The following is a 25,395-nucleotide window of genomic DNA, read 5'->3' as shown; positions in this document are numbered from 1 at the left end:
ACAGAATCTACCTTTAGAACTTCTGACACCCTGAAAGCTCCCCTGGTGTCCTGAGTGAGTACTGGACTTAGAAACGTTGCTAGACAAAGAAGTGAATCATGAAAGAACACTACATTGAAGCTTAGCCACCCTTAATGTAAGTTAATAAACATCGGCCAATGGGACAGGTATTATTCATACAATTCGCAGTCTGTTCTCTGCTCTGACCAATCAGCGCGTATTATACCACATTCGTCCTGATTGACCTCCGCACTTCTTTCCGCCCCTTTAAATGAGGACTTCTTTACAATTTTGCCGACTGCAAACTGTCAAGCTGAACCAAGCCGCCGAGACTTCGCCACAGCTACACAGGAAGTTGTGTCTTATACCTTCATATTAAAAACAGATATATGTTGATATGGGTTAGAAAACGCCCCTGTCGGTGAGAAGAACTCACAAAAGTACCAAAATATAAAGCAAAATATAGGTGTTTACTTAAAATACATTTAAAAGTCACACGGTGCCTGGCATGAAATTATCAAAGCTTTTATTTTAACATCCAGCTAAACCAGAACAGGTATATCCGGTTACTTTTAGTCTGTGAAGAACCATCCAGCTAGCATTGAGCATTCATATTGACCTAACGGCTCCATCCATCGGTCAAGTGTTTTTCGGAGCCTGTTCTCGTTTTAGTTGTAGTGCCACGGCTAAATAGAAAATGGCTCTACTAACGCCGTTATTCGCTTTCCTGTACCACCTCCCGCAGGTGTATAAGTGGCTGCTGAAGCCATACTATATAGCCTCGCTTTTCATGTCTATAGCTTTTCTAGCTGTTCGCAAGACGCCTGGCATCTGCGACCATCTGGCCACACAGCGAGAGGACGGCAACTCCTGCGACTTTGACTGGGTCCGTAGAAAATTCCAGAAAGTCACAAATGACTTTTCAAGAATTGGTATCAACTGAAGTTAGCTAGCTAGCTGCTCAGTGGATGGACACGTTTGTGGGTCGTTGGACAGGCTAATAGCATGGGCCAGGTGACATTAGCTACTGTGAGCTATAGGGAATGACAGGCCAAACCACGGTCAAAATACTGCTAATTCATCCTGTTTTGCTTATTGACAGATGTGTTCAAGTCAAAAACTTTATTTCTAACTCATTGCAATTCATTAAGGTATTGTTTTATATACGGCTCATATAGATTATGTAAATCGTCTTTTATTTAAGTACAGAAATAATTTGTAGTTCGTCGCGTTTTGCCATTCAGTATTGCTTTAGCAAGCTCGCGTTAGCAAAATATTTGACGTCCTTTAACATCAGTTACGTTCAGTTGCAGAATTGCACGGCGAATCCGTCATTGTTACACGAGAGTATACGAATAAAGATTTTTATAGAAACAAGTCAAATCGTGTGATGACTGTTTACCGAATATATCGTTAAACGTGGATCCCACCTAAACTGTTACGAATCGTAAATCTCAGGCTCCAGCACTAATCGCCAAGCGAAATGGCTTAAAACTCTTAGATTTTTAATGGAGTTTGTTGTGACATTGTCGCCACAGAGCGTAGACTGGACAGCAACGGTGGTCTCCACATTCCAGTAGCTGCTACTGAAGCTTGGAGATGAAGTATTATCATTCATGTTGAAGCTCTGTGAGAGGACATGCTTGCGCCCACCTGCTGAAACTTTCAGGGTTTCATTGCAAGCATCCTGCACCATATGTGTTTGTTGAAAGCACATTACACACAACTGATATAAAATTATACTGCGTTCATGCAGTTGTACTGAATAAATTTACAAGAAGATTACCTTTTACCATTATTGGTTGACACTGTCTCCATGCTCTCTGTCCCCTGCTGGCACATTATACAGTTATGCTGCTGCAAAGTGTCCGCAGGTCTGGTTTTATGGGAGATTCATGTGTATCATGTTTAAGTTTTACCAGGTAGTCTGATCATGGTCTCCCACCGTGACCTAAATGCTCTTGAGGATATGTCTTGTTTTTGACACTCTGACACTAAAATGAACAGACTGGTTAACGTGGCAGGCCACAGTGAAGACATGTCATGTTTGCCTTCTCAGAGAGAGGTGGAGATCCTCATGTTCCTCAGCGCCATCGTCATGATGAAGAACAGACGAGCGAGTGAGTAAATGCCTTCTTTTATATTTTTTCTCAGCAGCAATATGATGGCATGTCATTTGACAATCTGATGTATGGGTGATAATGGTACGACCTCGAACCATGACCTACATAAAGGTAGTTAGGAGAGTGTAATGATACAAGATTAAACCAACGTTAATGACCAAACATCATTCTTAAAATGTCAGATATCTTTCTGTAAGTGTCATCTTCTGCCTGCCAGATTGTTAATCATAATAGCTGTTTTTTCAGTGGAAAATCGTAAGAAAAAAAAATTTAAAAGAAACTCATTAGATGTCATGGAATTTCTTTCCGTGTTTCAGGCTTGAAATAGTGCATTTTACTGAATATGAGCCATTGTCATGTTCAGTTAGCACATATCGACAGTCTCCTAATTGAAATGATTTTTGTAATGAAATTTTTATGTGTTTGTGTCAGTAACTGTGGAGCAGCATGTGGGCAACATCATCCTGTTCAGCAAAGTGGCCAATGTCATCCTGTTCTTCAGACTGGACATCAGGATGGGACTGCTCTACCTGACACTCTGCATAGGTCAGTCCAGCCTTTACTATTGCATACGTACATCAGCTGACTCTTCAGTTTCCTGTGTGATGAATCTAAAAAAAAAATAGGCAGACGTGGCCTAAAGTCTGGTGACATTAATTATTTGTCTTGCTGTCAACAAATCCACTTGAAAGACCAAAACCAACAATGAATGTATCCTGGTAACAAGTATTTAGTATGTACCCAGAGCTTGTCTTATTCCTGTGCCATAGAGCTCCATTGTTGTGCAAAACCCATTAAAAACACACCAGTGACACACTGTTGCACTGTGTGACAAGTTCCTTCATTACCATGAACACACACGCCTTGGAGCTGGAAGCGACAGACAGGGCAGGGAAGTCCCAAATATTGAGAGACCGACGAACACGTTGCTGCTTTGGTCTGCATAGGGGTTTTTGTTTGAAATGCTAATCCAGGCTAGCATGATGTTCACCAGATGAAAAGATCCTGTTAATCCTGACGTGGTTCTTCAAATGCACTTAAAGGTTTGATTTGTTATAGGATTCACTGCAGCTGCACTGTCGTTGACTTAGAGCTGAGATACGCCCTAAACACATTCTGCCTGTGAGAAGAGTGAGCAAAATCTGTCAGAAACATAAAAACCAATGAAATCAAGCTGAAAATCAAGCTTATCCAGATTTGAAGAATAGAGCCTTTGCTTTCGTGGTAGATGTCTGCTTGAAGATGGAACACTCAGACCCTCTTTCGGAGATCAGAGTAAATACTTAAAAGTGAGAGGACATGGACATTTAAGTGGACATTTATCAAAAGTAAAATATTATTTGTGAACATAGTACAATCCAAATATTTCTGATAGGTGAGACTTGTTGCATCAGCCCCCAGATATCTGTATCCATTTCGGCATCCTATCACACAGAGAAGATCATTATTTTGTTATTGATTAATCAGGTGATTACTGTTTGAAGTAACAGTCTGTGAGGTGCCCACCACACCTTCACATCGCTTCTCTGTCTGTCTGTGTCCAACAACTAAAAACAAAGAAAACAAACAGGTTTCACTTTTCTGTACAGTGAAAAACACAAAGAAAAGCAGCAAATGTTCAGACTGCAGAATGTGGAACCAAAGAATCTGAGGTATTTTTGCTTTAGAAATAACTGATCAAATGTGTGACCATGTCTGTCATCGTTTCAGTACTAGCTCTGCAGGTATTGTCTCATGTAGTCCTCATGTTAACCTCTTCTTCTGTTCTTTGTGTGTTTCAGTGTTTTTGATGACCTGTAAACCTCCTCTTTACATGGGACCAGAGTACATCAAATACTTCAGCGACAAAACCATTGACGTGAGTCAAACTGGTAGAATTCACAGTAGCAGTTAGTTCATTATGAGGAGCGAAGATCTGTGCACTTTGTTTTCAGTGACAAATCAAAACTCTGTGTGTGTGTGTGTGTGTGTGTGTGTGTGTGTGTGTGTGTGTGTGTGTGTGTGTGTGCGCGCGCGCGTGCGCATGCAGGATGAGCTGGACAGAGACACTCGTGTCACATGGATCGTTGAATTTTTTGCCAACTGGTCTCCAGAGTGCCAGTCCTTTGCTTCCGTCTATGCCGATCTGTCTCTCAAGTAAGACTCCATCCACCCACTCAGTGAAGGCACCACGTGCACTCAGTTACAAGAACAAGAGAACTTCAAGTGCTTTGTGTTTCAGGTATAACTGTGCCGGCCTCAAGTTTGGCAAAGTGGACATTGGACGTTATGGAGAGGTTTCCAAGAAGTAAGACATTTACTTTTGTCCTCAAGAAATTTGCCTCTTCAAGTGTTCAGAGAGGACCAACTGGAAATGTGGACATGTTGTCTCATATGGGTTTAATTCTGTCCTGTAGGTACAAGGTGTCCACGTCTCCACTGTCCAAACAGCTCCCATCCTTGGTGTTGTTTCAGGGAGGGAAGGAGGTGATGCGGCGCCCCCAGGTGGACAAGAAGGGCAGAGCAGTGTCCTGGAGCTTCACTGAGGTCAGACTGGACAGTCTGTTTGTCTGTCTGTGTGTGTGTCCACACACACAGTGCTGTCAGTTTTTTATGCAGTGCTTCTTGTCTTTTACAGTTTTCAACTGAATATTGCTTTAGAAGTATTAATTGTGTTACTGACATTTTTCACAGTTGGAGTTGTAGTTAATGCGCCTTAGCTCAGAGCAGCTCACAAACTGAAAGCTTCTCTGAACGAGACAGTTAACCAACACAGTGACAACAGCAGAGCCCTCCACCTGTCTCAAGTTCAAGATGAGAGTGTGTTTCCAGAGAAAGAAAGAAAGATTGAACAGTAGATATCTTGTCTTGGCCTTGTATTCACTTGAATATATATTTCGAAAAGGATTTGCAAATCATTGCATCGTTTTTATTTGTTTTACACAGCGTCTCAACTCTCTTGGAGCTGGGCTGTAGTCTAAAGTTAGAAAAGTCTCTATTGAAATCAAAGAATAAGTAAAGCAGCCTAAGAATCTGTCAGTGTTTCTTGCCAACTTTTCAAAGCTCGACACCATGGACACATTATGGTCAGTTCTAATAAGTATACAGGCTTCATACCATAACAGCACTAGTGTCATTTTGTCTGCACAATGTCAGACAGCACAGAGCGACATGTCCCAGATCCCAAGGTAGATGTCATGTGACTGGTTTAGAGCAGTTTACAGCTGCTGCTTATAGGAAACCCAGAAGTTTCCTTCTTGGTGTGTGTAATTTTTGTGCTGTACCTCCATCATCTGGCTGCATGATAGGTGGTGTTTGCATCATTCCATCTCAACTCCTAGATCTCCTATATACTTTTATTTATCCCTTTATAAGCTGGTGCTGTACTTTCGCCTGAATCCAGTTCATATGTGTATCAGATGAGCTTCAAGGGTCCAACTTAGGCTTATCAGGAGTCAGCAGCTCAACGTCTCGCAGTGCTCAATTCTGAGTTTCCATTTAAGGAGAAAGAATGTGGCTTTGTGTTACAGCACAAAAACACTTACAGCGTGTGTTTTATCTGGCAAAGGGTCTGGAGTGTCCCAGTTCACATTGAACCACACGCAGACATGAACACACATGAACATCTACACTCATCCCAGCTCACATGAGTACATACACAATCGTGCCACACACACATACACACACACACACACGCACAGACCTGCACACTGTCCACTGTAAATAAAGGTCCTTTGTCATCAGGACATCATTCATTGAGCACACCTGCAGTTGCAGTGACTGTGTTTGGATGCAGCGACTAAACATCTTGGGTCATTGTGGGTTTTCTTGCATTTAAACTGTAAAATGCAAATAAGTTCATGTCAGTAAGATGTCTGTCACTCGCCACCAGGAGAACATCATCCGAGAGTTCAACCTGAATGAACTCTACCAGAAATCCAAGAAGCTCAACAAGACCAAAGGAGACAAGGTCGGCCAATCCCAGTTCCCACCAGTCCCCGAGGAGGAGGAGCCCGAGCAGCAGGAAGCCCCCGCCCATGGCCAGGAGGTCGAATCCAAGAAGGACAAATAAGATGGTTTGTGTCTCTCCCTGGACTTGTGGATGGAGCTCGTGGCTCTTCTTCCCTCTCCTCTTCAAAGTGTTTTTTTTTTTTTTGGTTAACTCATGAATCAGAACAGGACTGATGTCGCTGTGGATCATATTGTCCCTCCACCCCCCCATGAGAGAAAAAGTCCAGGCGTGACTGTATTTGTGTTTGTGCCTGGCCTTTTTTTCTGCTCTGAGAACTAAACTTGCCGCAGTACCATTCAACACTGCAACTGCTGAAACCCAAACATTTGACAGTGGTGCAGCTACAGTGACTTCAGTCTGTTTTCCCTTTATTAAATAACAAAAAGAACAAGCGTTCACTTAAGAGGAGCAGCAGACTGGGATACAGTAAACAGCTTTTGAAGGGGCTCATAATGTTGAACATGGTCTGGAATGAAGCTGTGCAGACCTGCCACGTGCACTGGATTATTAGAGTCTACACCACACTTCCTGATGGGTACAGCTGTGAAGTCTGAGCGGCTTCTAATTTAGGAGAGTCAGTTGAGTTGTTACTAATGAACAGTGAGGAGACAGTGAATGTGATGCTAGATTTTATTATTAATCATTCTCTGATTAACTGTATTTTCATGTGAACTAAGCTGTAGCTCTGGTACACAGCAGGTAGGCTGACATAGAATTCATCCGCAGTGTTAAGCAGTACGTTGAGGTTTGTGGTGGTTTTGGTTGGAAGTGACAGATGTCACATGGGAGCGCTTGTTTAACATCAACACGTCTGCATGAGTCGGGTGGTTTTACTGGAGTTGACTCATAGTTGGACAGCTTCTCTGTTCATTCCTGGACTGGAATTCGTGCTGTTGTTGAGGGTACAAGCTCAGCTCTTCTGTCATTCAGGTTTTTCTGACCCAACATTCCATCAGTTTCCTCTCATTTTATTTCCGTAGGTTCCACCTGTCCTTTGTTGTTGCTTTTTATTTTGTGTTGAGATGAACCTGACAGTGTTCAGCCCTCGCTTAGCGCATTACGTTTCCTGCGTTCATGCTGCACAGTCATGGCTAACCTGCAAGACAGTTTGTTATTACACCTTCAGGTTTTATACTGATTTGGTTGCACTGTTTTTTTGACTACCTAAATTCTTACGTAATCAATAAGGCAGCCAGTATTTTTATGTTTTTGGAAGCAAGCAGTGCTCGAGCTTCAGCATCCACTGGAACTCAATATTTCACAGTTTCTCAACCTTTTCTGGTCGGCTCTCTGTTTGGATCCCCCAAATCTGACTGACTTTTGTGAGGTTGTGTTTCTTCATCAAGCGCCATCATGGTAAATATTACACCTGCTAAACATCAGCATGTTAGCATTGTCATTGTGAGCATGTCAGCATGCTAACTTTAGCATTTCAGTCAAATCAGTGCTGCAGCTAAGGACAACCAGAGCTGCTTGCATGGTCGCAGACTTCAGTCAACCAAGTATCATCGATGGCCCCGCTTTCACATGGAGAGATCCAACCTCAGGTCCTGAGCCTGTGATTGAGAAACTGGGTGATTTTGGCAGCCAGCAGAGCTCACCTGAACACACTGCTCACCTGAAATGGTCTAACATTAGACAGTGCCATGACACTAGCTCCAGTGATTGTCATGAACTGGATATTGAAGACTTTGCTCTGCTTGGATCCGTGAAGCTTAGCGCAGCCTTTGCATTTCCTTGTCTCCATTCAGACTTTAATGTCACGTTTGCCAATCAAATGATGTCAAACACTGTCCTGCGTGTTGTTGCTGAATACTGGACAGAGCTTGTATGCTTTGAAGCTGTTAGCATGATGATGAACTGAGCATGTTTCACACTGAAGTCTGGTCCTAATGAGACCGCAGGACATTCCACGATTGTCTGAGACATTCAGACGTCCACTTTTGTTTTTATTTATTTATTATTTTGATTTTTATGAATTGCCTTTACATTTTTAATGATCAGAAAGACCGTTTTGTTCTGGTCTTTTCGTACCAGATAAAACAAGTTGTAGAGGCATCTGATTGAATTTTCCAGAATTATTTCCACCTTTTTTTCCAACATTCCTAATTTTTGATTTTAATCTTTTTTCCTGTTGCAGTAAACTGTAAACATATGCACACATAAAGTGTTTAGATTGTTTTTTTTGAAGACACTGTGAGTTTATTTCTTAATCATTCTAATTACTAAAACTGTTTTTCTTTTCTGTTTTTACTTTGAAATTGATTTGACCTTCCGTCACGTTGCATTTCATTTGAGCAGCATTCCGAGGCTTGTATGTATATTTGCTGTACAATGAAGGGAGCAGAAACACCTCAAAGGTCTGGCCTGTTTTGTTAATCATGCAATAAACGATGCACATGAAGCGTTTCAATGCCGCCTTCGTTCTTCAGACGTGTGACAGAATGACTCGTCTGTGCTGAGCTGATGCTTTGTCTTTCCTCTCAAACCTTTTGTAGTGCCTCATTCTTACATTACACTCAGACAGGTGGGCTTTGATGTGGCTACACAGTACACTATATATACGTACACTATTAATGTAATACACTGTACTGACAGAGGGTGTGTGTGTACAGTTATGTCAGTCAAATTCAGGATATCTGCTAATTTCAATATTAGAAAACCTCACCAACAGATGCCTCATTTCTGTTTTTCTACCTGTTGGAGTTCCTTGAACATCACACTCCAGAGAAACTTCTTCAGCATTTGAAATTTTGCATTGTTTACAACCACGTTAACGTTGGAGCAGTGTTCCTCTTTGCTGTCTTTGCAGGTTCATTGCTGCATACAGTGGTGTGTTACCTTTAAAGGACTCGAACACGGTGTGTAGAGCGGAGGTGAACTACAGTCAGGTGGTACTTTCTGTGGATGGATCACCTGTATCACACATTTGATCCAGTCTTCACATAATATTGTTCAGTGCAACTTCAAAGGCCTCACGTGTTGCCTTTAAGTAAATTTCCTTTCCTTTGGTGCCCTTTAGTGGTCATATCAAAAAGTGCATTGTGGGAGACAGCAGTGCATGAATCTGACCCCAGGAGAGTAAGGTGGAGGCACTGAAAACAACACCAACTGTACCCATTTCCTCTGGGGTTGCTTCAACTAAACAGGATTCTGTCATTACACATTGGACTGTGAGCCAGTTTGGTAGTTTTCAGTAGCTTCAGCAGGACAGTTACAATTCCATTCACCTCCATTGTGTTGAGCTGATGCCACAGGTGTCAGGAGTCTAAATCTCTGCACATCACACCAGAACAAGCTGCTCTGCTGCTTACGATCAGGGCTGAATTTATAGTCTGATAAGGCCATTCACTGGGATCAATAAAGCTTTATCGTACCTTATCAAAGTGCTCAACATTAAAGGAAAACACTGAAAAAGGAGCCAGATAACTTTAATCTGACAGTGAACCGATGACGCAGAGGTCAGACTTCCTGATGGTCTGAGATCCATTTAAAGAGAAAAGAGCGACTACATTCCACCTATTTAAGTTTATTATCAATCCTCCAGCCCTGCACAACATCCGCCATCCACACACACACACACACACACAAAGCTGTACAGTACACATATTTGTCATTTCTTTGATTTTGGTTTCCCAGCCCCGTCCTACTGAAACACACCAACAGCCCACTGTCCCCATGTCCCATCAGTCCTGTCAGACAAAGAAGAGGGCTTAAAATACAGCAACATAAAAAAACAGCTGGAATGTGATGTGATGTCATTGATCAGAGTTCACTTCTCTGAGGGAACATCATGTGTGCTTCAGTGATTTTAGCAAAGTGTTTTATCGTTTCCAGTAATATTGTAACGTGGTCCTAAGTTTTCCTGATGAAGACAGCTTGGTCACAGAAAGAAAACCTAAAGGTGACACTCAGACTGAATGTATGCGCATTATGTCCGCCGTTACAAAGCAGCATGTCACTAACAAACTGCACGTCCTGCAATCTGTTGCACCACTTAGCTGCTTCTGGGTCAGTATTTCAGTTTGTTTGTTATTTTTTGCACTGGTTCACAGAGAAAAACCAAATGTGGGTGTGATCGCACACAAGGGGCAATGAAACCAGATGGCTGCAGCGATCGGTTTTCAGGTTGGATTTAGTGCACACTGTTCACTTGCTGTACAGCTCAAGCCAAGTTTAATCGGCACAACAAATTGCTGGACTTCATCCCATGAACCCGAAGTCAGACACATTTGTCAAATTCCCCAAAAATATCGTTTTTTGCCCTTATTCCTACTAAACTGTTCAGGTCTACTGAGAATGAATCCACTAACATTCCAGTTTACATGCACCTGTGCACACCCCTCAGCCCCCTCTTTCATTCCTTCTTGAAAAGGTTGGCATTATGATATTTGCACATATCCAAAAACTTATTGATATTCCAGTCTTTCATAATGTTTGAAAGTCACTTTCTCCCAAAAAGAAAAAGGGCTTTTCTTTTCAGCATGCATGTCTCCTCCGGCTTTGCAAACTGTTGGCTGCTTGCTTTGTGTAGAAAGCACAGAGCTGACTTGCTGTAAACAGGCAGGAGGCCATGTGTCGCAAACTGCAGTAAAACCCCAACAGAGACGCATATTCTGAATGTGCTGTATACATGTTCAAAGAATGCTCCTAAAACCCGAATGATAAACATATCCCACGTGGCAGAAGATGGTACATTAAGGTCTAATGGCCAATAAACTGTTCGCATGATCCGTATCAAATCCACATATTGGAAGTAACAGTGGACTGTGAGTGTGCATGTAAACGCAGTCAATGCTAATTAAAGGAGGAGTCAGTGCAACGTTGTACAACATCACTCCAACTGCAGCAACACAGACATGTTTTCTTTCACCTGTTTTAACTCAAGGTTTTGTCCCATGGCACACGTGTTTGACTGAAAAATACAAAAAAGGAAGTTTGTGTAAGCTTCTTTAATTGCATCTGGAGCACCTTCATTCGTGAATGAAGTTAAATTTACATTAATTTGGAGACCAGAGGGAACTTCACCCGTCCAGTCTACAGTAGAGTAACAAAGTGAAGTAGGGCCACTGTGGAGGAAAAAAATATAGTTTCAGAATAAAGTCAAAATATTCTGTAATGAAAAATAACTGTACAGTAGAAACAGCCGAGAAACACTGAAACAGACGTGTAAGTGAGCGTAGTCTGATCATAACATACATGTTGTGGTCCAGATCGAACCTTTTTTTTTTAATTTTCAAGGCAACTGCTCAAAGAATTAATAATGACTTTATTCTCATGACTTCTTAATGACTTTATTTTGTAATATGACTTTTTCTCAGAAATTCTGACGTAAAATTTTGACTTTATTCTCACATTACATTTTTTTCCTATATATTACGAAATCTTTTTTTTTTTTTTTTAAGAGTAGCCCTAATGATCTAGTTTATTTTACTCAAGTTTTCTGGCTGACGACTACCTGAAGTCCTTTACTGAAGATGTAATCTGACAGTAAGACCATCTTCTAAATAAGGGATCCGGTTGGACACATTCCAGTCCTGTTTCTTCAGATGTGATCTTAGAAAATACGACATTTAGGACATTGCAACTCATATTCTTTCAGAGGAAACAGCTGATCTGTGCAACTGTGGAGCTTCAGCCAAAACCAATCAGAAGGGCTCTTCTCACCGCGACTCTGAAGCTGACAACACACCCCCTCCTTTGAGTCAATATTAAAAACTCTTCATTTATCAATAGCTCTATTTCCATAGAAATTCATATAAAACAATTTCAAATTAAATAGGTGACATTAAAAAAACACTTGGATTTTCAAGGCAATTGCTCGAGGAATTCATTTTCTAGAAAAATCTGCCTTGTCTTAAGGACCCCATTAACACCAGAAGGCCAAAACATTATTTCCTTGTTCACTTTAGTTTCCTCACTTGCTGTTTGTTCAAACAGACGACATGGTCTACAGCCAAACACAGTGGCCTATAGTGGCGAGTAGTAATAGTAGTGCATGCTGCAGTCCGGTATGAATGCCACTTCTTGAAAAAAGAAATCCACATTTAAAATCACATCATCCTGTACAAACATGGAATCATATTCACATCTAGGAAGAAATCAACAAATGAATCAAAGAAACAGGGAATCAGCATTTTGTTTTTTGTTTTTTTTCAATGTCATGTTTTTCATCCCTTCGTCAAAAGGCAAGTCAATTCACGTAGCAACATGGTTCAAAACGTTCATGGGTGACTTTCCCTCTAGCCACTGGTAGATTGCCACATGTCCATAATGGATCCTGCTAACAGCTTGATTACTGACCTCCTCTCAGGTCGTGTTGTGCATTTCCATGATCACTGGAAGGCTGCGACTGAGACGACAGTGACAGGCGACAGGCATCCTGCCTGGGCTGCATTACTGACTCCATGCATCACACACACATTTACGAATATTCTTGGTCCAATGCGATCACACCACTCTCCATCTGGTGGTTGCTTTTATAAAAAGTAGGGTTTAAGAGACACCTGGGGCCATAACTTGCATTAAGAACTTGCTGTGACTTAATGTGATATGACTTGTGTCGACTGGACACAAATTTAGTTTCCTCTAAACTGGTCGTCTCTGTGAAGCCCTCATCTTTGAATGGCTTCTACTCAGATTTTGATCGGGTTGCACAGTGTGCATGAATGCATTCACTGTTACTATCATCATCGTGGTGTTCAGTTATGTTCTAAATGTGAGTGTGAAAATGGTGAAATGTTAAATTATTAAACATCTGCACCAATTTTTCCCTAAATGCAGCTTCAGTCCAAAGTCACTGATGTGACCCTTCATAAAGCTGCAGTGGTCAAACCCTCATCCAGAGCACACTGGTGGCTCCAGCTGGGACCGAGCTCCTCACCCTGGCAGTGGTAATGCCTTGCGCTGTTATACTCATATATATTTTAACACCCAGACCCGACCATGCTAGAGCTTCATGCTACCCACTGAGCTATCGTGAGGCTAAAACCCACAAAAATGAGCCACATCAAGGTTCCTGTTTGGTCCTGTGAGATCAAAAAAAAAAAAGAAAAAGAAAAAGAAAAGAAGTCTTTTATAGTCCTGGCTTCCATCAGTCCAGGCCCTGTTATTTTAACAGCACAGTCACTTAGGTGGATGTCTGGAGGCGGGACAGTCCAGTGCGGTTTAGCTCCACCGTCAATCAGCAAATGACGAGTGAGATCAGGACCAAACATTTCCACTCATCCTCAGATGTCCAGATGTCCACAGTAGGTCCACTGGGTTTTTATGTTATGAAAAACCCATCTCACTCCCTCAGTGGCAGACAGACAGCTGTATCTCCTCATTTGTCCTCTGGCTGCCACTCAGACAGAAATCTCATAGGTGGTGCCCCCGACGCCCGTCACCTTCTTCACTCCGCCGCCCTGGTGCTTATGGGCGGGGCTCTGCATCAATGCCGAGCTGGGATAGGCCACTCCGGGCCGGGCAGACACGCTGACTGGGTGAGAGGGAGAGGAAGGGGCGGAGCAGGACGGGGTGGAGGAAAAGTGCTGGTCCACGGTGGTCCGACTCAGAGGCTTCATCTGGATCAGCTCATCCCTGATATTAGTAAAAGACAAAGACAGAAAAGAATCAATCAGTGTGACAGTTGAGGACAGGAAGTCCACAGTTCACCTGAGGAAGAGTCGGAGACCTCATCGTCACTGTGAGTATTTTACTCCCTTATTTCCAAACAGCTGACTCACTGCTACAATACACGAGACACAAACTGCACATTACAGTGAGCCTGTGGTTCAGTTCACTCAATCTGGACTTAAAAACATGTACGTCATTGGCTTTTAGCTCAGGCCTGGTTCGTTTTCACACATACTTCACATACTTTTTACAAATAAACCAAGAGGAGTCGTCTGATCCAGACCTGACCTCGACTGACAGCTTTCACATGAGCCTAAACAAAGCAAACTACATGGGCAGACGCGACAGGGTTCATTTTAACTGAACCAAAAAAGTGAGCTGTGAACGCATTTTTTTCACACACACACACACACACACACACACACACACACACACACACATATACATATACACAGGCATGGAAAGGTCTGGGCCCCCCCTAACCACACCTGTTGTGTCCTCACCACTAAATTTTGCTTTAGAAGTTTGCAAAAGAACTAAAACAAGCCTGAAGTATTGTGGAAACTCCCTGTGGACTGATGAAGTCAAAACACAACTTCTGGCCAACAATGAGCAAAGGTAGGTTTGGAGAAAACAGGGAGCAGAATTTCATCAAAAGAACATCTGTCCAACTGTCAAGCACGGGGGTGGATCCATCATGCTTTGGGCTTGTGTTGCAGCCACTGGAACAAGGAATATTTCACTGGTAGAGGCGAGAATGGATTCAGTGAAATTCCATCAAATCCTGGGAGCAAAGACCAAACAGTCTGTAAAAGAGGATGATGATCCTAAACACACCTCAAAATCCACAATGGACTACCTCAAGCTGCACGATGAAGGTCTTGCCATGGCCCTCACAGTCCCCTGACCTAAACACCACTGAAGATCTATGGCTAGACCTCAAAAGAGCAGTGCACACAAGAGTCTCACAGAACTGGAGGCCTTCTACAGGAAGAAGGTGAAAATCCCCCAAACAAGAACTAAGAGACTCTTAGCTGGTTACTAAAAGCTTTTATAAAGATACTCGATACAGGGTATGTTATGTTAAGTGTGACCACGCAGGGTGCCCAAACTGCAGCCTCTGGCCCTTTTCCTTTTTTTATTTTGAAAATGAGAAAGACAGAAATAAACAAAAAATCCTGTTTACTCATTCAGCTATTCACATTTTGACCAAGCGTACCCAAACCTTTGCATGCCACTGTGTATGCATGTGTGTTTTTGACAGTGAATCGCATGACTCACACAAGTGTTGCAGTCTCAAAAGGGGCTGTGTTTCTAGGTATTGCAGTAGCTGTCATGTAATGCTGAAGCTTGTTGGTGAAGAAGCTTTTATCTCAGTATGGACGGTGACACACTCATACTGGACTAATGGTAGATTAGAAATGTTCACTATGCCGGAGAAATATCAGAAACAGATTCTCCTTTAATCATTTCTTAAGCTGTGAACTCCGACACAAGCAGCAATCACACAGCAAACAGTCCACTTCATCACAATAAAGATACAGTCAGACAGTTCTGTGGTCAGAGAAGCACAGCAGTAAAACTAAATCCATGCAGATGTGGAACAACTTCAAATAACAGTGAGCAGGATGGAAAAGCAACAGGGACAGAGACACACATCGACACGTCAGAAGGTGAAACAGTCTGTTTGTTGTCATGCAAAAGTTTGATTGTGCCTCTGTGTAACTAAAACGAGAAGAGCTGATCTGACACAAGACTACAGTGTAAAAATGCTGAAACTGTTACTGTGGGTCATTCCTGGGAGGAAACACTCAACGTTCCATGTATTTGTACTCAAACAGCAAACCACAATGGAAAGGTTTCTCTAATATCATCATCTCAGATGTGTTAATAGTCAGATACACGACCCAATTCCAAACCAGCTGGCACGCTGCGTGAAAACTAAATAAAAACAGGGTGAATTCATTAGCAAACAAACTGTTTACGAACAACAGTTTTACAAAGTGTTCCTGAGCCCATATAGTGATATCCTTTCTACAACCATGTGTTCACAAAGTGGACTGAGCCTTTCCAGGATGCCCCTTTCATAGCCAATCATGATACTATCACCTGTTACCAATGAGCCTGTGGAACGTTCAGAATGAGCACAGATTTGTCTCTGCACTGTTTCCTATTGATTATGTGTCAAAAAGAATTAGAAAATGATCACATCCTGTTTTATTTATGTTTTCCACAGCATCCCAACATTTTTGGAGTCAGGGTTGTACCTGTCTCGTTATATATGATATACAGACGGTGGTGACACTGTGGATGTTATTTCCCGTCTTGAATGTTTGCATTCACTTTGCTATCAGTTCTACTGCTGCTACTGTTACTTTTGCACACCCTGAATTTGAAGTTATTGTGTACCTTAATTCATAAATTGTTCCGTATATTCAAAAGTAAAATTGCCTGTTGAACGTGCTCATGACATTAACTCTTTCTCTATTCTTGTTTCTGTTACACTGATGGATCATGCTGAATGGTTACAGTGAACAGAACCATTTTGGTTCCGTCTAACATTATTTTTATGCCTTTTATACGCGCACTATTTCATGTATGCATATGGGTACAGGTTTGTCTGTAGAAGGCTGGAACAAATGAATGTACTGAGCACAAAGGTGGAAGTGATGCAGAGGACGAGAACAAACAGGCAGACCACAACTACAACAACACACAGACAACAGTGAGAAACCTCACAGACAAATGAAACACAAGCAAAGGGAAGAGAAGGAGGAACTCACAGGAAATCTGGCAGGAGGAGGAGGAGGAGAGAGGGGAAGAGGAGGAGGAGCAGGAGGAGCAGTCAATCAGGTAGTCAGGTTTTCAGGCGGCGTTTCAGGCGTTTTTTCATAGTTAGCAGCAAACCAATTGTCCTGACAAAAGGCGAAACTCATACTCACTTCGGCGCTTGTATTCCTCCTCCTCCCATCCCTCCACCTCCTCCTCCTACCCCCGCTGCATTCGCTCCGGCTGACGCGGAGGCCTTTCGGACCAGTCGGTACTGCATTTCGGCAGCAGCAGCACTCGAGTAAGAGAGCGACTTGCCCAGAGGTGGGGGGTGTGGGGAGCGGGGAGGGTGGGTTGTGGAGGTGGTGGAGGAGCCAAGAGGGGTGTCCGTTGAGCGGGTGCGGTAGGGATAAGCGTGGTGGGGCGGTGCGTGAGGGACAGCAAAGCGAGGAGGGCGGGAGGCAGAGGAAGAGGAGGAAGAGTGGTGGTGATGATGGGAGTGGTGATGATGGGAGTGGTGGTGGTGGTGATGGTGGTGGTGTGGGGGATGCGGGGCAGAAGAAGACGGGGGAACCGAGGCCTGATTGGCAGGTGGGTGTGGAGCGCCAGGGTGGGGCTCGCTCAGCAGACACTCCCTCTCTGGAGGAGGCGGTGGGGAGGAGGACGTAGAAGAGGAGGAGCGATGGAGGAAGGAGGGGTGTTGGTGGTGGGAGGAGCGGTGGTGGTGATGGGGCGAGGACTGAGAGTGCATCTCAGAAATTCTCTGCTGTGACGAAAGGAACGGGGAACTGTAGCCGCCTGCTGCCGGTGTACAGGGTCTGCCGGAGGAAACCTCAGGGGCTGCTGAACCCGGCGGCGCGCCTTTGTCGAAATCGTCACCACCTGCCAGTAAGCTGTCATATGACAGGCTCCCGTTGCGGGATGGGTGGTGAGGCGGGGGCGTCTGATTGGCTAAGCTTTTGAAGCTGGCTGAGGTGGTGGTTGCCTCGGAGACATGGGCAGCACCTGCTGAGGTGTGCGTAGAGCTGGAAGATCGCGACGGCACTCCTGATAGGACGGTGGGGTCAGAGAAGGAGGGATATGAGCGTCCGCCGAGAGAGTAGCCAGGGATGCCCCCTCCTCCCACCTCTCTTCCTCCCTCCCTCCTCTCCCCACCTCCACCTCCTCCCCCTCCCACTCTGTCTGATGAAGTGTCCCTCCGGTCCAGGCTGGGCTGCGAGCGGAAACCAGGCTGCTGGCTGGCCTGGAGGAGAGAGGAGGTGGAGGAGGAGGAGTCCCTGGCACTGCCAACACTCTCCCCTCGACTTAACTGGAGGAGGCAGGAGGAGGAGGAGGAGACAGAGGAGGGAAGGTGAAGGAGAGAGGAGGCAGAAGGAGGGGAAAAGAAACAAGAAGCTGAGCAAATAAGAGTAGAGAGCTCTGTGGGAGTTCAACCATGACTTTCTGCTGCACTGACACTCCTTCTAGCTTTCACATCCTGACACGACACCTCAGCTGATGCGGTTGGCCACCTTTCTTAGCAGGAGTAGTTTTTGTGTATGTCAGTACTGATATGGTTGGTCTTAAGATTCATATTGCTTTTTTTTGTTTTTTAGATATCCAATATGTTTACTTTGAGAATATCACCACACTAACTAACATGAAGGAAGACTGGAAACCTTAGACATGGAGAAATGAAAACTGTGCACACTTGGGTCCAATCTAAGTATTTAATAAGGCCAAGCTTTCTGTCACTGAACCTTCATCAGGTCATGTTTTGGAGCTTCCTATGGTGGGTGCGCTCTGAAACCTGACCGGCACCGGTAAGAACCAACAGCACCGTGCGCAAAACAGACTGAACTCAGCCACGACACGCCAAGAGAAATATGTGTTTACCAAATAGAAAATGCTTTGTATTGCTTTGAAGAGACTGAAGTTTACTACTGCATCTAACATCATACCTGTTACCTCTGGTTCCATCAGAAATGATGTTTGAATATTCCTAACAGAACCACATAGGTTCAAACTGTTTGAACATCTGTTTTTGTGCATTATGTCCATAAGAGGGAAAACCAATACAATGAGCGACATCACTACATGAATATTATTTCAGCTTAAACATCTTCTCCATAGTCAGCAACACATTACTAATGAATCTAACATTAATAAGCTGTTTCTGGTTAACCAAAACAGATGTGGTCTGTCTCTATGGGGATCGTTTCTTCAATGTTGTCAGACACTTCAAACAATCTGCGCCTGTCAGTGGCAAAAACAAACCTCTGGTGGTGGAACACTAACTGTGAACAACTGCTGGGATGCAGTCATGCAGTGCAGCTGCAGCAGCAGTGCTGCTTTTGTTTTTTTTTCCCCACAACTGAACATTCATGTTCCCAATCGAATGTATGGATTTTGTTTCAATTCAAATTTAGAATATTTGTTGACAACCCTGCATACTTTACAGCATAGCTTGGGCTCGCCAACTTGAGAGCACAGCTGCTGTGAAGTGCATTTCCTCAGTGTACTTGTATGAAAAAGCACAGGGGTTCTTTGTTTGATATCATTATCAACTAAACCAAAGTCCCTTGTCAAACACCTGTACTGATGAAGGGCCAGTGGCTTAAAGCTCATCTTCATAATCAAATAGGTAAAGGTGCCGAGTCTTCCTTTCTCCTTTAGATATTCAATGTGTTCAAACTCCCATGCCAACATTGTTTAGTACAGTGGTGCTGTGAGTGTTTAAAAGACACTAAAACATCAACAGAACACAAACAATCAGCGTATGAAAAACAACTGTATGTGTGCATTGTAAATCATATTAGTGCTAACCAAGTGCTCTCCCCTCACAGGTAGCTGTACAGGAGAGCCGAGGCCACCCAAGTATCAGAATTCACTTCAGTACTTTTATAGGCAGTGATGACAAAAAGAGACGTGTTACTGAGATTAAAACTTGATATACACTTCCTCCCTATATCTCAAAAAGTCCACAACTCAGGAAAAGAGGGAAACAAGGTGAGCTTCCCATTTCATTCATGTGTATCCTGACAGTTCAGTAGCTGCCCTCTATCTGAAGCACCAAGAAAGGGTTTTTTCCACATGAGGCCAGCTCAGGTGACAAGAGCATGATTAAATTAGAGATCACAGTATACATGTAGGCAAAATAAAAAGGAAACTAATGAGAAGTTGGAACTACAAACTAAAGAGAAATGAAGGAGAATCAAAACAACAGTAATACAGAGTGCTGGATTGACAGGTGGGAGGATATGGACCAGACATGGGTACAAATACTGAAGCGGCTTATCTGTGCCAGTCCAGATACAGTCAGGCACAATAACTTGATTTAAAGAAAACAAACAACATTCTCTTTATCAGCCTGATACTTCTGTTTTACTCATTCTAACTACTTTAAATGTGTCCAAACAGTATTTCACCCACGTCCAGAGCAAACAGAAAGGGGCAGGAAACAAAGTTAGAGGTAAAGAGGGGAAAAATGCTTTCAGAACAATCACTTACTGATACTGATCAACAGAAAGCCACTGAGAAACCAAACCAAGATGGCCCACAGGAAATCAAAAGGAAGAACAAAAACAAAAATATGAATGTCCAACTTTTTTTGCCTTGTGTTATTTTCCTTGTATATCACCTGGCTGCATCTTGTGTGTGTCTGCGTGCATTACCTGGTTGGCGTAAGCGTGTGTGAGTGCTGTGTGGTTCTTGCCAGGGCTGTACGTGGGCCTGTATTTGTACATGGTGGGGGTTGGAGGGGCTTTGTTCAGTAGACTGCACTCTGGGTGGGAAAAGAGAGGATGAAAAACATCACTGTGAAATCAACACAGAATCAGATCCATGTTTAGGTTTTACAACAAGAAGTTGAGTCAAAGTTCATGTGCAGATGGCAGATGACAATCAGAGCTGTCAGACAGCTTTACCCTCCGTGTTTCCTCTGGTGATTCCAGGGTAGCGCAGCTCAGGTTTAGGAGGAGGAGGAGGCTCAGCATCACATGACTGGCTCTCCATCATCTCCAGACTGGACTTTGACTGAAAGGAGAAAAGAGGTCAGACAGGTAAGAATCAGAGACAAAAAAAAAAAAAAAATTACATTCAGTTGACTGAACTGTAGCCACGTTGTCAAACTGGTCTTGTTATCACTTCATATTCAACATATGTATGTAGAGAGTGGAGAAGCATCATGAATACAGACTTCATTACTGACTTCCCCACATGAAAACGACTCATGTGATTCATATGTTACGACCTTCCCAGTCATCAGATCTCAACTGAACATCTATCAGACTTTAGAGCAACAGTCTTCTCCACCAGTATCGAAACACCAAATGTCACAATGAAAACCAGCCTCAGACTGAATCAATGACTGTCATTCCCTTCTGTGTTCTTGTAAAACAGAGCAGAAAAAAGAACAAAGATAAGAAATGGCTGTTAAATGAACCCTCTTAGTAAGGTGTACCAGACATCGTTATTCAAAGCCAGTGATTCATTTACAATTTTCCAACAGGTTTAAGACATACAAGTCTTAATTAAACTATACAGATCAATCCCTCCGGGCATATGTCATTTTGCAGTCAAGCCATTAATATAAATTCAACCCAAATGTTGCAGTATTCGTAAGAGCTTCCAGTTTTGTTCAGCCACTGCAATATTTCTGCAAATAAAAAAATAATTAAATCAATAAATGTTTACTGTAAATAGTCAATTTTGAATCCAAAGTTATGAGCCCAGGCCAAACAAAATCAATCATCAAACTTCACAATCCAATTTCCTAGAAGACAAACTGGTGCCTGCAGACAGAGCTTGCTCCCACACTGTGAGCGGCCCACAACAACATCCACCAAGCATGATTCTTCCACAGTTTTGTGAACTTTACAGCAGTTTTTCAAAAGTTAACACAAAGTTTCGGCAAGTTCTTTCATTTTTCATCCTGGTGATGATCTTGTTGGCACTTGTTAATGTATATAATGTTGACTCCTGACATCAGGGCACAATGAATGAACAAATCCTCTGAACTCCGCTGTGTGTTTTTTGGATCCTTTGTTATGAAGCGTCACAGACTGTCTGGGCCGATGGAGTGGTTGTGTTGTGTTTACTGATGTGACCTTACAGGATTTCTGGTTTTGAATTTTAAACAGCTTTTAAACCTCTTGCTGCCATCTGGACCTGCTTATATGCAACTTTCCAGGCAACAGATTTGAACGAGAGGCACACCAACCCTTACACAACACTTGTTTACCAACAGGCAAAGGCAATTGTTGTTTTTTTACAACTCATGTTTAAATCAAACATAATAATGATAGCACATGGTATCTATGGCACTTTAGTAAAGTGTGTCCCTATGTGCACCCATCCTGGTGTTCTTACCCGGTGCAGGTCTCCCTGTATGCCGTTGTCCAGGATCTTTGCAGCCAGTTGGGCCTCTGTCAGCTGGGGCCGCAGAAAAGGAGGCTGCACGCACACACTCTGCACACACTTCTTCCTGCCCAGATACCTGCAGAGAGAAGAGAGACAGTGAGTGTCTCCATTGTAAAGAACAATCACAACAGTGGCCGGAGATAAATTCTTTTACGAGGAGGTGCTACATAAATAAAACTGACTTGACTTTACATGCCTTTGTAAGGTCATGTAATGCTTATGAAGTGCCCACCCAAGAGAGAAGTAGTTAAATTACAAAGAAAAACTTAAAAAATGCACCTGGGTGCTTGTGAGCTGCAGAGGACATGAGAGACATTCTTCAAACAGCCGTTGGTGAATGGGTTAACACCTCCTCTGAACTTCCCTGTCACCTGGAGAATGATACGCCGACGGACACAGAGTTATACAGAAAAACGAGATGTTCTACTGTACATTTTCAAATATCAACTACAGGATTTCTGGGACTTAACAATTATTTTACCAGGCATCAATGCACACACACAGAAACACCAAGTTTCCTACCTGTTCATTGGTAGTCCTGCCTCTGGCCACAAGCACTATGTGGAAACCAGTGAGGCCAGCAACAGGGATGAAGAACAGGCCTGCAACACACATTACAGCCAGCCTGAGAGCACAGGGGGTCAAGGAATATCTTAAGGGAACAGAAAGATCATATTAAACAGACAGATGAAGGCACGGTATAGAATGCTTTAATAGATTTCATGATGTAAGCACGTGAAACACATGGCCTGGTGGTGGTGTTAAAACACATAAGACTCACCAAAATAATCAGAATTTATCATGGAAATCTGTTCCTCTGGACCAATCATAGGAGCCAGACACCTTAGTAATCTTTTCCAATAATTTCAATCCTTTAATGTCTGCTTTGATGGAGAGACACTACACTGAAATTAATCCTCCGATCATCTGACACAACCATAACAACTTGTTGAAACCAAGGAATAAACTACAGTCATTGCTGAGCTGGACAACGCTGCAAATGAACTGTATCAGTACTCTAAAATGTTTAGGACAAGGAAGGATACGTGACGATGGCGTGCAGGCGGTCGATGTTCTGGCGATGGTACAGGATAAAGAGCAGGCCGAAGCCAAACACGGCCATGATGTGAGCGGTCAGAGACAGGAGGAAGAGGAAGAAGTAGCGGTAGTTCCTCCTGCCAATGCAGTTGTTCACCCATGGACAGTGGTGGTCAAAGTCCTACATTATGAGGGTTAAAAGACACTGTGGTAAGAAAACAGCACAGTGGATGGCCTTCATCTGCACTGTTCAACATGAGTACAGTTATCAGAAAGTGTTGTATCCTTTCTTAGTCTGTGGTTGAACAGCTGCAACTTCCATTTACATTAAACATCATGTGAAGTGGCATGATGTCAAGGACGACTAACAAGGAATTTGTTCTGATGCATGACTTGAGTTATACTATATTCTAGCTGGCTTCTTCTTAGCTCATCTATACCTTGAGTGAATTTTGGGCACGACTTCAAGTTACTTCTGTAACTGAACCAGCATCTGTGGAAGTTAGCAAAATGCAACAGGTGTTTTCCCTTTTCTTGGAATATTTTGGGGAATAAATGACGTGAGAACAGAACCCCTCACACCTTGAATGGCATTGCATGATCATACCATTGTCTTCTACTGTTGAGGGATGGGAGGCCACTGAAGAACAATTTTCCCTTGCTATCAAGTTACTCACAGAACTAACGTGAATTAGCAAAAGTTGATATGATCATCTGCCGGTGATGTCTGTTTTACCGGTGAGTGGTAGTCATGGACCAAGGCAGCTCCCTTGTGCAACCCCAAAAAAGATGTTTCTCAGACATGATCTTCAGATATAGGGATAATCCATTTCGATGATTCGATCATTAATCAACATTTCCCGAAAACACTTTGAGTATGTCAGCTGTCACAGGAATGAATGCCTTCAGGTGAGCTGGGAGGAAACAGTATATGTCATCCATCTGATTCTGATCTTAATTCAAAGGATGAAGAAATGCTTTCTAACTTCTGTCCAAACTTTCTTGCCACAACAGTCAACAACGACACAGAAACCCTCAAACAAAAGCTGCGTTTCAGGGGGCATATTGTTGATGCAAATTAGTCAAACATATCTCAAACTGGATTGGCTTTAAAGATGTTTATGTATGCCTACTTAAGGCTAAGTGTACATGGTGCAGCTGTATTACCTACTTTGAAAGATAACTTATTCAGAGCCTGTGAACATGAATATGTCCTAGTTTATCATATGTAAATGACGAATGGGTGAGTATGCACACACCTCGACACAGTTGTCACAGACGGAGCAGTGGGAGCACCGTGGTGGCCGGTAGAAGCGGCAGGTTGAACACCACTTCATCCTGACCTGGATCCCTCTGATCTCTACGGTCTTGTAGAGGGGAGCACGGAAATCATCCTCCTTGTCCTCATCTTCCTCAGCTGCAGAGGTGGGAACAGAAGACACACATATGATCACACACCGACACACAACCCGAAAACCATAATGAACATTTGAGGTCACACGCAGTCGTGTTTTCATCACTTTCGGGGATATTACATAGACTTACATTCATTTCCTGAAGACTTACCCAAACCATATTAGCAAAGTCTACACCCTAAAATTTACTGATTTACATTATGGGGACCTGCATTTTGTCCCCATGAGGAAAGTGAGTCCCCACAATGTGACTGTGTAAACAAGGTAAGGAATACACGCACGCAAGCAGACCTATAAAAATCCCTCACCTTAACATTTAACCCATGGTTATCGTATTCTTTTTTGCACCATTTCTCATTAAAATTGTAGCACTACACTTAAAAGTCCACCAACTTTCAGAGCTGATATGAGGCAACATTTTGTTTTTTCCATATCAAGAACTGACAATGATGAAAAGGAAACTGACAACTTTCAAATACTGCTGGACAACAGTCAACTACACTACAGGAAACACATCAAACATGAGAAGCCATTTGGCACATCGCCACCCAGAAAAGCTAAAATCAGCCAGGCAAAAGGAGCCTGAGAGAAGCATTTGGAGCTCCGCTTCTGCATAACAGTCCAGAGCTGAAGAAATAACAAGATGCATCGGCGGGTATATAGCCAAAGACTTAAGGCTGTTTTCTGAGGTGACAATGAACAACAATGAATTTCAGAGGTTAATAAACACACTGGAACCAATGTTATACAATTCCACCAAGGCCACACTTTAGTCGCACAGTGATAGCAGCTCTGTACAGAGACAACAGCTAAAGTGACACAGCCTCAAAGAAGCAGAGTGCATCTCAATGACCACAGATGGATGGACTTCACAAGCTACTCAGAGCCAGATTACAGTCACAGCTCATGTTATGAGCAGCGAATGGGAAGTGAAAAGTTTTGTCCTCTTTTCCAATCACACTCTGGACTCAACGTAGCTGAGGTTTTAAAATGTGCTGTTTTAGGGAGACATGAAGAATAACAACAACCATCATGGTATTGC

The 25,395-nt window shown here is 43.0% G+C and overlaps 3 protein-coding genes across 4 annotated transcripts in view; 2 read left to right on the top strand and 1 right to left on the bottom strand.

Moving 5' to 3' along the window:
* The window catches only part of LOC143319756 (uncharacterized), a 210,441-nt gene that overhangs the window by 84,597 nt on the left and 100,449 nt on the right, over window positions 1–25,395 (top strand). The gene's annotated exons all lie outside the window — the stretch shown is intronic.
* Window positions 550–8,527, top strand: tmx2b (thioredoxin-related transmembrane protein 2b). The gene is made up of 8 exons (XM_076728827.1): window positions 550–886; window positions 2,060–2,120; window positions 2,556–2,669; window positions 3,905–3,981; window positions 4,153–4,259; window positions 4,345–4,410; window positions 4,520–4,649; window positions 5,995–8,527. Exons 1-8 carry the CDS (start codon window positions 698–700, stop codon window positions 6,172–6,174), a joined length of 924 nt encoding a protein of 307 aa, XP_076584942.1. The 5' UTR covers window positions 550–697; the 3' UTR covers window positions 6,175–8,527.
* zdhhc5a (zDHHC palmitoyltransferase 5a) overlaps window positions 11,358–25,395 on the bottom strand; it is a 28,466-nt gene continuing 14,428 nt past the window's right edge. Inside the window, exons 4-12 of one of the 2 annotated variants that reach the window (XM_076727583.1) lie at window positions 24,198–24,355; window positions 22,947–23,119; window positions 22,423–22,525; window positions 22,180–22,271; window positions 21,850–21,976; window positions 20,406–20,514; window positions 20,154–20,263; window positions 16,674–17,809; window positions 11,358–13,695 (exon numbers count right to left, since the gene is read on the bottom strand). In XM_076727583.1, the coding sequence (XP_076583698.1) occupies window positions 13,461–13,695; window positions 16,674–17,809; window positions 20,154–20,263; window positions 20,406–20,514; window positions 21,850–21,976; window positions 22,180–22,271; window positions 22,423–22,525; window positions 22,947–23,119; window positions 24,198–24,355 (2,243 nt within the window). In that variant the 3' untranslated portion in view covers window positions 11,358–13,460. Of the gene's footprint in view, window positions 13,696–16,514; window positions 17,810–20,153; window positions 20,264–20,405; window positions 20,515–21,849; window positions 21,977–22,179; window positions 22,272–22,422; window positions 22,526–22,946; window positions 23,120–24,197; window positions 24,356–25,395 lie in introns of both variants that reach the window. The other variant, XR_013077056.1, reaches the window with a different exon arrangement.

The sequence above is a fragment of the Chaetodon auriga genome, chromosome 4 (genome assembly GCF_051107435.1).
Source record: "Chaetodon auriga isolate fChaAug3 chromosome 4, fChaAug3.hap1, whole genome shotgun sequence".
Lineage (NCBI taxonomy): Eukaryota > Metazoa > Chordata > Actinopteri > Chaetodontiformes > Chaetodontidae > Chaetodon > Chaetodon auriga.
The sequence above is the reverse complement of the archived record's forward strand: the minus strand, read 5'-3'. Positions and strand labels throughout refer to the sequence as shown.

Coding starts and splice junctions, on each gene's coding strand:
- tmx2b (XM_076728827.1), top strand. CDS start 698: ATGGCTCTACTAACGCCGTTATTCGCTTTCCTGTACCACCTCCCGCAG. Junction 3,982..4,152: donor TCAGCGACAAAACCATTGAC/GTGAGTCAAACT, acceptor GTGCGCATGCAG/GATGAGCTGGACAGAGACAC. Junction 4,650..5,994: donor TGTCCTGGAGCTTCACTGAG/GTCAGACTGGAC, acceptor ACTCGCCACCAG/GAGAACATCATCCGAGAGTT.